The 13,187-nt window shown below is 39.3% G+C and overlaps 1 protein-coding gene across 2 annotated transcripts; it reads right to left on the reverse strand.

Moving 5' to 3' along the window:
- Window positions 1-520: 520 nt before the first annotated feature.
- On the reverse strand, window positions 521-12,567 carry FUNDC1 (FUN14 domain containing 1). Of its 2 annotated transcripts, none has more exons than XM_031507429.2 (5): window positions 11,233-11,427; window positions 10,723-10,879; window positions 8,817-8,892; window positions 2,706-2,834; window positions 521-1,193 (listed from the first exon to the last, which is right to left on the reverse strand). In XM_031507429.2, exons 1-5 carry the CDS (start codon window positions 11,294-11,296, stop codon window positions 1,116-1,118), a joined length of 504 nt encoding a protein of 167 aa, XP_031363289.1. In that variant the 5' UTR covers window positions 11,297-11,427; the 3' UTR covers window positions 521-1,115. The 2 variants fall into 2 exon arrangements, with proteins under 2 accessions (XP_031363289.1, XP_021394322.1); XM_021538647.3 differs by lacking the exon at window positions 11,233-11,427 and adding an exon at window positions 12,486-12,567 and having other exon boundaries at window positions 567-1,193.
- Window positions 12,568-13,187: the final 620 nt, after the last annotated feature.

The raw sequence follows: 13,187 nt of genomic DNA on the forward strand, positions 1-13,187 counted from the left end.
TCCAAAGACTTAACCAGGCTTGATGAAACCCTTAAAGCTCAGAGCTATGCAGGACATGCTTCATACCTTACTCACCTTGGCCACAAGCACACCACGAACACGAGGTCAACATGTAATACAAACCTCTGGAGCCCAGCGATGCACAAATCTAAATATTTAGCAGGTTAATATGTCCAAAATCCCATGTCCTGTGTATCCAAGTTCACACTCATCCATCCATCTGATGCTACTGAACCACTATGGCTGCTCAGAGAAGTGAACAGCAACCCAACAAAAACCTGGTGGGAGAGATTCCAGTTCACATTCATCTGCTGCTACAGTAAAGACCAGAGAAATCAGGGCAGGGCAAACTCTTCCTTGGGTAGGAACTTCTGAAAGGTTCAAGTCTGAAATGCAGCAAAATGCACTGACTGTTTGTTTGGATTATCAGCTTCTTTAGAATAACTTGGTAACAAATCACTAAAACCATCTTAAAAACCTGTCTGGGCAAACACTGGCACCAGATCCCTGCAGGCTAAAATTGAGAGACTTCCTTATTTTATTTTTTTTTTACGCAAAGGCCAAAATGAATTTTCACCTTTAATAAGCTCATGATTCTTTGTTATTTAATACTCTGTAAAAAGGTATTACAGATTATTGCAGTGACTTCCAAAGAAGATGAACAGCCAGGAGGCTGAAAACACAATATCATATACAGTATGTAGTCATTGATACTACCTACTACAGCATGAAGAAAAATACTTTTTAAATAAACAGTATTTAACTGAAAACATAGAAATGGAGCTTTCATTCTTATAATATGGTTACATAGCTATATTCCAAGAATAACATTTTAAAAAATGCTAGATCTTGAAAGGCCATAGATAAAAAGAGACATGATGAGGATGAACCAGTTTTGCCCAGTAACGCTATAATGAGCACACTGCACAGTTTTTCAGCAAATCCTAGTTTTACCAAGCTTCAGGAGGCAAAAGCCTGAAATGTAAAAGCTCCCAAGTTGTCTAGCTAGTCCTCTTGTCTTGCTCTGGCAGGTCCAGTGACCCACACTGCTTGCAGAGTGTGTCACAACTGATCTTGGCTGACACAGATCCCATCTGGAAGAGATGTTCGGGTCCTTACGACGCCAGCCCCAGCAAAAAGCCTCCAACAAAGCCACTGGACACCACGATGTTCTGTTTGATAAATTCTGTTGACTGAGAAGAAAAGTGATATTCATAAAGTTAATTGTGTCTGACATTATTATTTTATACTTATCATAACTTCCTGGAAACAAAAACACTAAACTTGTGGAGAAGGGTGCAGTGGGAAAACCATGAGTCTAAAACCATATAAAAATAGGTGGCACCAATGTAATGCAAACTGACTCTCAGCTGTCATTAACAATATTTTTTAAATACAGTGAACCTTTAAAAAGTCAAAATACAGAGGACTTATTACAGCAATTTCATGCCAATATCACTCTTGTTTTGATTAAAATAAGACATGTTTTACAAACTACCTTGTCAAAAAAAGCATGAGCACCACCATGACTTCAATTGCAATCACATGGTAATTGTTTAAAAGAAAAAATACTGCTTTTTGGAAGATCATTGGAAAAGAAATGCACTCCATTATGAGCCAGTTTCCTAACAACTTAATCCTAGGAATAAAAAGCACTTATGTATGATGACATGGGTGTAGAGTATTTCATGAAGTAGCAGCACAGAGTGTAACAACTTTTATCAAATGTGCCATTTCATAAATCCTCTGCTTCAAACACTCTAGATTGGCAACTAACACACAGTTACAAGAAACTCATATAATCTGAGCAGAAAAAAAAAAACAAAGGAAAACCAAAAGCCCCATCCTATTCCACCCATTTCTACAGGACAATAGTAAAGGAGAGGTTAAGGTATTTGAGGTACAGAAGCAGCAAGAAAACCATCAATCTTGAAATTTCAGTTCATATTCACATTAAAATTTAAATTTTTTATCAATCTATATGCAACCCCATATAGGTTTAATCTGAGATGTCAAAAACTCATTAATTACAGTAGACCAGTGTGGCTGCTGTTTCACTGTCTGCAGCACATTCCCAGTCAGGATTCTCAGTTATTCAGAATGAAACTTAAATTGCACGTATGAAATGTTAAAAATATGTAAAAACAGGGTTTAAAAACCCCAACCAACCACAGAATTGATTAAATGGAAGTCTTCAAATGACAGGGTGAAACAGCCCCAGTGACACTGACCAGTATCACAACTACCTCTTCTCAACATAGCAGATTCTGCAGACAGATACTCTCCAAAATGTATAAAAGTGAGATAAAAATCACAACTTCTGTTACAGAGTAGCTACAGCTTTTCTGCAAAATAAGTCATTTGTGTCCAGACAAGTAATTCTATTATCAGCAGTCTAAGAAGATTTGGGTTTTGTCTTTGTAGTTACCATGTTTTACCCACACCATCCTGAACTTTTACCATGTCATGACCTTACTGGCTTTGTCACCTGCCAAGAACAAATTCATGTGTTATTTTTAACAGTGACCAAACCAGAAAGCTGAATGAATAAAAGACAGCATAATCTGATAACTGTAAATAATTTATAAAGCCAAACTATTTTTGATGCATTCCAGTTTTGCATTTGCATTTTCAACTCATTATCACCTGCAGTGGAAGGTAAGAAAACCTGACTGGTAAAAAGGAGTTTATCACCTTCGACTCACCTCTTCAATCAGAGTGTTGATTTCGGGAGCTGCCTTATTTGCACGCTTTTTTAACTGTTTTTTTGCTTTGTTTACATCTTTTTCAACTCTCTTCCAGTCAACTTGTACATATCCACTATGACTAGCAATCTAGGGAAATAAAGGGAGTTAGTACACCTGCAATTCACATTTCATGAATCAAAATACATTGTCTTGGTGACTATAAAATCATTTTTATTTTTCCTTATTACAGATACAGGAAAATACATTCTTCCAATTTCAGCAGGTTCTCTGCTTCCAACCTTTCTTCAGTGACAGCAGCTCAAAGTAGAACAAGCAATGGCAAAGTTCAGTAGATGCTTGTTAATTTTACCAGTTCTCTGTTTTTTAGTTATAAAAGCTTTGCAATGTTTTTCCTTCAGCATTTACTGTAACTTTACTTGTAAGAAAAATACATTCATAGGACAACAATGAAGAAACTCTTTTGTCTCAGCTTCTTTGAGAATTGTAGAATTCTGATTTGTGACGGGGTATCCAGGGCTAATCAAAGTCATCATTAGAAACACTGAAAACTCTTTTATTTTATCCTACCCAATTTAAACTGTCCAACAACAACAAAAAAAGTACTCATTACAAGAGAATTCTCACCCTTCTTACAAAACAAAACCATTAAGTAGAAAAATAACACAGCCTGAGAACAGCACAAGTTCTGTAAAATCAGAAAAATGAATACATTTGAGGAGACTGGTTCATACCAATTTACACACAAACTTCCAAATTTTTCAGCATGTCTAACCATCATCCCAAACCTCTGCCTTATTTCCGTTACTAATATTTAATTGGTGTATGTTCTAGAAAACAGTTAACTCATCATTTGGGGGGAAAAAAAAGAGAAAAAAAATCAAAATTAAGGATTACTGCTTATTTTAACTGTTATGACAAATAGCTATAAACCACTAAACTTACATACAAATGACTGTTATACAAAAACTCTTTGTAAACTGTGAGATTTCTCAGGTACTTCTTAAGGTCACATGTGGGTGGAAAATCCACCCAATTTACCTACCAGCCTTCTATGCAAACTGTCCAGTTGGTAAACATAAGTCACAGATAATGAACTTTTGTGAAACAGGTATTTAAAGATACAATGTATTAGGTTAAGCCTAAATACACAATTTGTTATGTTTAGTTTCACATCACTTACAGGCTCTGAAGCTTGACTTTCACATGGATCTTTCCACCAAATAACTGAAATTAGACCATCTAGCTTGTACTACAACGGCCACAGTAACTAAGCAACCTATTTCACCACAAACTGAGGCTTTCATAATCCAGAAAAAAGATAAAATTAAACAAGTGTCAGACAGATTTTGTCTGAATTCAAAACAAAACTTCTAGAACCTCACCTTTGCAAGAAAGTCAACTTCAATTTCCACTTTTACATAATTAAAAAAACCCAATTCACTGGGCAAATGCAAAATGAAATTACTACATTTTAAACTCTCTTTAACTTCGTGCCTCCGAATTTAATTAATAACAAATTAATTGACTTTGCCTGTCTACTGTAAAACCATTTATTCACATGGGCAGTAGTGCCAGGCAGCGACAGCTCATTAAGGGCTGTCTGTACCACATGAAAGCAGGAAACCTGTTTGAAAACTCTACTGGTTGCACATCCAGTCACTGGATGAAATATCAGGAAAAGAAAAACAGCTGCACATTGTGGCAATTGTTATTTTATGAATTTAACATGACCACAAGAATTTCAAAAAGGTCCCAGCATTGAATTGGTGCCTTCTCACTCATACAACTGAAAATTAAACGTGACTGATCTACTCAGTCCAACACAATGTAAGAAATGCTAATGTATCTCCTTGCTTGTAAAATGCAAATGGCTCTTGGAAGAAACATTTCATTAAGACAACTTTAATTAGCTCAGTTATCCAGAGAGCACAAAGATGAGGCAGAAGTGTTTAATTAAGATCTGTTTGTAACTACTGCAGAGCTTACACTTGTATCAAAACCAGACATCTTTTCTCCCTGAACTTTGCAGGCCTGAAATAAGAGATTCTAATTTTACTTATTGAGTGTTTATGAAATAAGCAAGAGAGGGTAATGTTTTGAATATAAATTTTTTAACTGAGAAGAAAAAAACCCTGTACTTTGGCAGTGACAGAACCTATGTCATATCTACTTTGGCTGCAACCCCACTAATTACATAATTTCATATATAAGTGCAGAAATAATACCCCTGAACTTAAATGCTGAAAAAACAGACTTCAATTTTTAGACTCCAATGTACCATAAAAATCTACTTTCTTATAACAGTAAATTTACAGAAATGCAAATTCTCAAAATTAACCCTTTTTTTTTAAACTCAGGCCCTACAACAGCCAAGTAAAATAACAAGTAATATAACCATACTTGGATATATTAAGAAGTTATATAGGTCTATACATATTAATTGCACATATTATTAAAGAGACCTATGGGGGAGTGGATTTTGGGTTTACAGGAATCTGTATCTGATAATGGAACAATAGATATATACTTATCTGTATATCTCACAGCTCATTATTTGCTCAAGACCTACCAAAAGTGTTGAAAAAATAACAGAATTTTTTCAAAAAGGCAATTGAAGAAATACATCAGTGCAGGAGCACTAAAAATGTATTATCTTTCTTGACATTAATCAAGGAAAACTGAGAATCTTCAAGAGCAAACCTCATTTTGGGGGTGATACTGGAGAGGCACATAGGTACTTTGTTATTGTGAAACATTAACATGAATAATGTGCAGAAAAATGTTTTGGAGCAAAAAGTCTGTACAGCAAGATGGGACAAAAGAGTTTTAATTTTCTCAAGGCAAAATGTCTCACATTTAAAGAGCCCAAGCAAGACCTGAAGGCAGAGGTGAGCTCAGCTGCAGGGCACAGAACCCACAGGCACTTTGAGGTCTTTATTATCTGCTGTTTAGGAAGGGAACAACCCCCAGTTTCCACAACAGATCTGACAAGTCCCAGCTCAAGGAGACAAGGAGGGAGAGGACAAGGAGACAAGCTCACTGACAAGGAGGGACTGAGAAGTGACACAACATTTTGTTTGAGTTGAACTGCAGAGGCTGTACCCTCAGCCACCATCTGCAGGCACAGCTCCACTGTCCCCACTGCCAGCACTGCAGTTACAGAGGCACAGACGTTCTGTTCCTCCATGTCAGAACCTGCCACAAACTTGGCACTTCTTTATCAGGTCAACTCTCAACCTCCATTTGCTTTGGCCGTTCCATTGAATTTTCCCTCTAAGTGTGTACACATCAACTGTGGGATATTCAACATAAAATCGAATCTTCCTCACTAAACCCCCAGCACCAGAAGCAAATTGTTCTCTCCCTGGGAATGTCACTGGGATGTCACACTGGGCTGGAATGCCATGGTCCTTAAGGTCTCTTCCAACCCAACCCATGCTATAATTCCTTGATCATCATGGTGCACTAGCAACAAAAGATAAAGCCAAGGACATCTCAGAGTTTTTGCTTCTTGTGTTGTTTTCACATATTTACCTTTCCTAAATTAGAATGTAATTTAATGAAGAATTCAATTTAATTCATCAATGGCATATTAATGGGATGAGGAAAAATGTGTTAGTGAAAGCACATAACTGAATAAGAATCTAAATTCATTATTAAGTACTAGACAACACAGAAAAGAAAAAGCTGTAATTTGTATGCTCACTGCAGAACAAAAGACAATGGAACTGCTCTTGAGGATTTTAAAAATAAAGAGCTACTAGGTGCTCATTAAGAACAATTGTTTTTAACCAATTCATTACGGTAGAACCAAGAGTATCTCAATTCATACTTCCCTACTCTTCAGGATTTTTAGCAAACTGCTGTATAAATGAGAATTCACACAGGGAAAATCCCTTACTTGTTATGAGAAATGCATTATATATTCCTTAATATAGTGCCTGGATATTGCTCTTATACTAGCATATTTGAAGAATTACATCTATTTTACAAAAAAAAAGCATTGTTAATAATCAAATAAGAATTAATCAAATTAAGGTGTGGAAATATTCACCACAAAGATGTGATAACAAATCACAATTTTGAAAAACTGTGCAAATTTTATGTATTTTTTTATTATTTTTCTCCAACTACTTTTCAGATAATCTGTATTAAGACTGAAGTTCTAGATCACTTACAAAAACATGAAAAATATTTTTTGCTTCCTGTACAAACTGACACTTAAGAATGTATTGCTTTCAGTTTCCTTAGACATTTCTTGAGATGAAGTCATCACCCACTGAAGAAAAAACTGTATTTTTTAAATTTTAAGACTGAAATATTTCACTGAATGGGCTTTAGCAAGAATCATGCCTTCTGTAGTTATTATTCTTGTTCTAGCATGTAATTATAATGTCAATATTGCAATCAGCAGTTGAAATGAAATCTGCAACTTCAGAGAAATTTACAGATAAAAAGGAACTTTCTAGTAATGTGCTGAAATACTCTTCTGCCCACTCAGGGGAAGCACTGAACACGTATTCATAGAATCAAGATGTGTGATCTTTAAATGAAAAAATTAAAGACTACAGAAATGTAATTACACCATAGAATTTATGACTCAGCCTTAAAATGCAAAGTGTTTTGAATTAAAAGAGAGACTAAGGCATTTACTTCATTTCCTTTCAGGAGAATCTGATCTTACTTAAGATATAGACAATCCAATCAAAATACTTAACTCATATTTCCTCTTGGATAACATTTCTTTTTGGATTCAGTGTAAATGAGATCAACCAAGAAATCAGACACTCAACCACATGGCAAATCTATTGCATGTACAGGAAATCTCCCCAAACTTCACAGCTCAACAAGCAAAAATGCTGCACAAGTGATGGGTTTTATTCAATTTCCATTCTCCTCTGTCTACAGGTCTCAGCTTTAACTTTTCAGCTTCCTGTAGTCAGGAGTACTGAGGAAGGCACCTGCAGCAATCTGCTGCCTCCACCCTGGGTGCCTCTGTGTGGCAGCTATTCAGTCATATTGATAAAATACTTATCATTAAAATAATTAAGATCAATGGCATACAAAACATGGGGAGAGGAAAAAACCAAAGCAGCTCCCAAACCACTGGGGGACCATGACTATCAAGAAAATATGTGTACTTCACACAACAGCAACACTGCAATGTATTACACAGCAGCAGTTACCACCCCACCCTTCCTGATCAGCGCTTGGCTGCACCAGCCACTACAATCAAAAGAAATAAAAGCAGGATATGCCTTTCAGAAACCCTCCAGGGTGATGCTGGAAAGAATAAATGTGTCTTTAACCTCCCCTCTGAAGAAATTGTGTATCATTGAGCCTAAGTAGGCACCAATCTATATCCCCTAGAAAAATCTGTGGAAAAATGAGAAGTTCACAGGTATTAAGACATGAAAAATGCCAGTAAAATCCTGGCATTTTACAGAAGGACACATGCAATTCTCCTTCACTTAAAGTTTCGTCTAATTCAAAGGTTTTTTTGCAAATATATCCTCCCCTAATCACAATGATGAAAAATGCAAATGATCATGCCAGATAACATAATTAAAAACTTCTGAACCCGAAAGCCAGCAGAGAGGAATACAATGAAGCTGTCAAAATTCAGCCAGGCTTTAAGAGATTCAATAGATAAAATATGGCAAAGGGAGAAAACAGAAAAACACAGCTCATACTGGGACCAGAACAAGCCTTCCAGGCAACTGCCAAAACAGCTATGATAAAACTATCAAACCAAAGTAAAACAAACACATTTTAAATTCTCCCTAACCATAGGTTTACAGGCAGTTCCTCTCATCTGGCAGTGTCAAATCACACACAGTACCTCAGCTTCTGCACGGAAGTTCTCTTGTCTTACAACAAACTATTTTACAGGACAGAGTAGATTCTGATTTACCACTGATTTTAGAAATGTCTCCTTTGTACATTTGTACACAATATTCCAGCTCAAATGTAAGGTTTTGACTGATAAGACTAAAAAGATGAAGTAGGTAAGATGCCTTCCTAATTAAATGTTACCCAACAGCTGTGCTTTTCCTATTGTTTAGTAAATAACATTTGCCAACTTATAAAGCATGAAATGCTACATACTTGAAGCAGAAGAAAGCCACCACCTACTGCAGTTGCTGCAAGCTTTCCGACTTTCTGGAACAAAAATCCCGCACACCTTAGGGGAACAAAACAAAACAAAAAAAAAACCCAGTCTAATGAAGTTTTCTGCTAAACAATGCCACACTACACAATTCCTGACTACAACTATTACCATTATTTCATATAAAAAGCAAATGTATCACTTCATATTTACAAATTTAAAAATCAAGGCTATTTAATTCAAGCAATATTAAATTAACAATGTTTAAAACAATACAATGTGAGTAATGGTTGCCTGTTCCTGGCTGTCTCATGGCCCCTTTAAAGTAACCTTGAGATCCCAAGATCTTACTGCTATTAAATGTAGCATGTTAATAAAGCACAGCATAATTACATAACAGTGCTACTATAACTGTTCCCAAGTGGAATGTAAATATATTATACTGTAATTTATATTAACTACACAACTCATAACTGAAATATCTCAGTAAAAAGCAGCACATTCCTATCACAAGAGTTAAACTCAGTGAGGGCACTCTGCTGGGACATGGTGTTAAGTCTATTTTTAATGGATCAAGGCAACCAGAAAATTACCTTGTTCTCAGGCTCCAAACCTCCCTCATCAAATGGAGAACAGATATGGATATCACAGAACAATGACAAGGCAGGAAGGGGCCTCTGGAGGTCACCTGGGCCAGTCACCTTCCCAAAACTGCTGCAGAGCCCAATCCAATCTCAAAGCTGGATCGGGCTGCCAAGAGCCCTGACTCAGACATGAGTTTCCAAGGCTGATGGTTCCACAACTTCCCTGGGCAATTCCAGTGTGTCTAAACACTGGCTCACATGCAGAGGGGAATTTTTTCCCGCTGCATATAAATAGTGAATTGTCATTTATATACATCAGTAGGCAGCCAGAGAGATGTGCATCTACAGATACTGAAATGTGCATTTTCCAGATCATTCAATAAGCCAGTTTTTATGGATGCCAGATGAACTATTCCCTAGAAACATCTGAGTTTACACGTACACATATAACTTTTTAAAATAACTCTAAGGCTACAGAAGCAAATAAAAAATTCTGACTGAAAGCTAAACCCACACCACAAAGCTGTACTGAGCTGGGTACAATAATTTCATTTTTAGTTTATTTCATCTTCTAATCCTTGCATAATCCCTCTTTAAAAGTCACTTTGCTACTATAATGGTGTTTTTCAATGAATTTACAGTTTTTCTGTGTACTGGAGTAGACAAATACCATTCAAATACCTCTGACAAATAACAAATACCTTGACACAGCTGCTCAGGCTGTGACCACATTTTCCAGTTTAAGTTCTCATCCTGACTGTCTAGCTTTCACCATGAATTATTCTAGTATAACTAGGCTATGTATCAGTTAACATCACAGTAAACTGTGAATTTGCTCAACATGGCTGCAGCTCAATTTAGAAGAAAAAAAGTCTCCAGGAAATGAGGCTCTTAATTAAAAGTACATTTTGCCATCCTTTTTTCCTTCCTTCATTTCTTTTACCTGTAAATATGTCTCAGCCATAATATAACTAAGTTTCTAAATCTAGATAAGGAAGTATGCTCTTCCATACAGAGTAAAAGCTACATGTAGTAATTTTCCATTTATTTCTTGTCATTTTAGAGCTCTGACATTTTCCCAAATCTTTTCCACAGTAACTAGTATGAGTTCCCTTGGATAACTCATGTTTCACCACTATTAAAAAACACTTCATAATGAGTCAGAGTAACAAGCTAAAATTGTTCACACATGAACAATCTTGATCAATGCTAAAGGAAATCCCATTAAACATGTATTTATCTGCTTTCAAATACCCTTGGAAATGGATCTCCTAACAAAGTAAAATGTCTAGGCCAGTTATGGAAAGGGAAGCTCCCTCACCAGCCAGTCACACCTCCCATCACAATCTGTGTGGCTACAGAGTATTTTTCTACAATTGGTCCTGAATTCCGGCCAAACAAGCGGTTCCACCAATGGTGACGTCGAGCATATTCTGTTAAATCCAGCACTTCGTAGGAATCGTCGTCACTGTCGTGGTCTGAAATAGAAAAAGCAATTTTTAAACATGTTATCTTCTCAGTTATAGAGTAAATTAACAAGTTATGTGAAAGTCCCAGACTCAGTTTGGGCATTAACCGGGTAATCCAATGGTTTCAACTGTAATGTACAAGTTATGGTCCAGCAGCTCCCAGAACAAAGGATTTGGGGATTCTATGCCATCACCAAGGTAAGGTGTAGAAGGCTACAGCAGTGGTATAATCAATAAAATCCACGCCTGGCACTGCAAAGGTGAACAAGAATCCCCTGCCTGTTCAAGAGACATCCGATAAAACTACCAGTCATCTCATTCACCACAAACAAAAAAACCCAACAAAAACCAAAGGGACAGACCAACATTTGGAAAGATTAAGAACTTCTGGCCCAGTGCTCTCCTCAGAGGACCAGGCATCAGCATTTGCCAGGAAGCGACTTCTGTTCCTTTTCCAGTGAAACAGATGACACAGGGACTTCAGTTAGGTTCCATGTTTTCAGGACAATTCTGTCAATGTTTTCAAAACAGGCATCCTACAATTTCAAATTAAGAGATCCTCAACACTGTGTATACTCAAGCATCAGAGGAAAGAGATGGGTCTAGATTTTTAAAGAAAAATATTTTAAAAGTGTATCACAGTCTGTGACATACACACATGAACTGAAGTCCACTTTGATTAAATATATTTAAGGTTAAATCTAAATTCAGCACTATGGGTAGGACATTCCAGAAGAAGTTAAATTTTTACCTAGAATTAAAGCAAGACTGTAAATATAAACATTTTATTAAAATTTTGACAGTTTTTTAACTTGTACTACCAGTATGGGTAAAAGCTTCAAAGACTGCAAGAAGTACATATATAGGTGGGCATTATTTCTCTTTATTACCATATGTCCTTGAGTACTAAGTAATAAATAGTGAGACCTATAATGCTAAAAAATTGATATTGAATGTTCTTTCTTTGCAGTACTGAGGACAACTTGTTTAACTTCTTTGGATGGAGAATATTAAAACACTGTCATGAACAGTCACAATAATTCCGCCCTTAAATTATTATTATTTAAACCAGAACTAGTGTACACATCCATAACACGCTCTGTGGCAAATAACTGCCAGAGCGTTTTCTACCGATGAAAAATCCTCCTGCATGCGACAAATGATGTTCCGCACACTGCCCAAGCACACGGAACGTGCCAGTGCCGAAAGGCGCCGCAGGACGAGGCCACAGCGATGCCCGGAGAGCCCCGCGCGGGGAAGGATGCGGCGGCCATGGGGGCTGGAGCCTCCGGTCCCGCATCCCCCCGGCACCTCCGGCTCCGTGAGGGCTCGGCCGGCCCTCATTCTGCCCGCGGGCCTGCCTAGAAGGGGTTTGGCTGGTTAAATCCCGGGAACGAGCTTTAGCCCGGGTGATGCCAGGAGCGCCGGGGCCGATGCGCCGGGCCGCGCGGTGGAGGGGGGGACACGCAACGGACAAGGGAGGCGCAGAGCCCGGGCCATCCCTCCCCGCCCCCGGGACGCAGCGGGAGGGGGCTGCCCGCCGCCCCCGAGAGGAGGAAGGGCGCCCGCCGCGCCGCCTCCTCCGCGCTCCCGTCAGGAAGGGGCCAGCACTGACCTGAGGCGGAGCGGGGCCGCCGCGCCGCCATGTTGGCCGGTGCTGAGGCGGCGAGCGGCCGCCCCGCTGCGCCCCCAGCGGCCGCTCGCGCCCCGCCCCGCCGCGGTGCCGCCCCCTCGCGGCCGCGCCGCGCATGCGCCTCCCGCTCCCCTCACCCCGGGGAGTCCCTGAGGGGGAGGCTGCGGGAAGGGGCGCGGGCTGCGCGGTGGGAATAGTGGCGTATCCCGAGCTGGAGAGGACCCGCGGGGATCAGCGAATCCAGCTGGCTGCCCTGCGCAAGGCACCGCAAGAATCCTGCCGTGTGCCTCAGTTATCCCGACGCTTCTTGAGCTCTGCCGGGCTGGTGCTGTGACCACTGCCCTGGGGAGCCTGTTCCACTGCCCAGCGAACCCGCTGGAGGAAGAATCTTTTCCTAATATCCAACCTAAACCTGCCCTGACACAGCTTCAGGGCATTCCCTCGGGATGTGTCACCGTCATCACAGAGTGATGATCAGTGCCTGCCCCTCCTCTCCCCTCACAAGGAATTTGTGACTGCACTGAGGTCTCCCCTCAGTCTCCTCCAGGCTGGACAGACCAAGCGCCCTCAGCTGCTCCTCACACGCTTCCCCTCAAGGCCTTCCACCATCTTCGTTGCCCTCTTTTGGGCTCTCTCCAACAGTTCACTGTGTTTCTTGTATTGTGGTCCTCAAAACAGCACACG

This window comes from Lonchura striata, chromosome 2 (genome assembly GCF_046129695.1).
Source record: "Lonchura striata isolate bLonStr1 chromosome 2, bLonStr1.mat, whole genome shotgun sequence".
NCBI lineage: Eukaryota > Metazoa > Chordata > Aves > Passeriformes > Estrildidae > Lonchura > Lonchura striata.

Bases quoted from the DNA above. Each gene is read 5' to 3' on its own strand.
- FUNDC1 (XM_031507429.2), bottom strand. From the start codon at position 11,296: ATGCTGATGCCTGGTCCTCTGAGGAGAGCACTGGGCCAGAAGTTCTTA. The intron at 10,880-11,232 runs GTCTGTCCCTTT...TTTCTATTTCAG, and splicing joins CTTAATCTTTCCAAATGTTG to ACCACGACAGTGACGACGAT. The intron at 2,835-8,816 runs GTATGTAGCATT...TTATTTCCCTAG, and splicing joins GTGGCTTTCTTCTGCTTCAA to ATTGCTAGTCATAGTGGATA.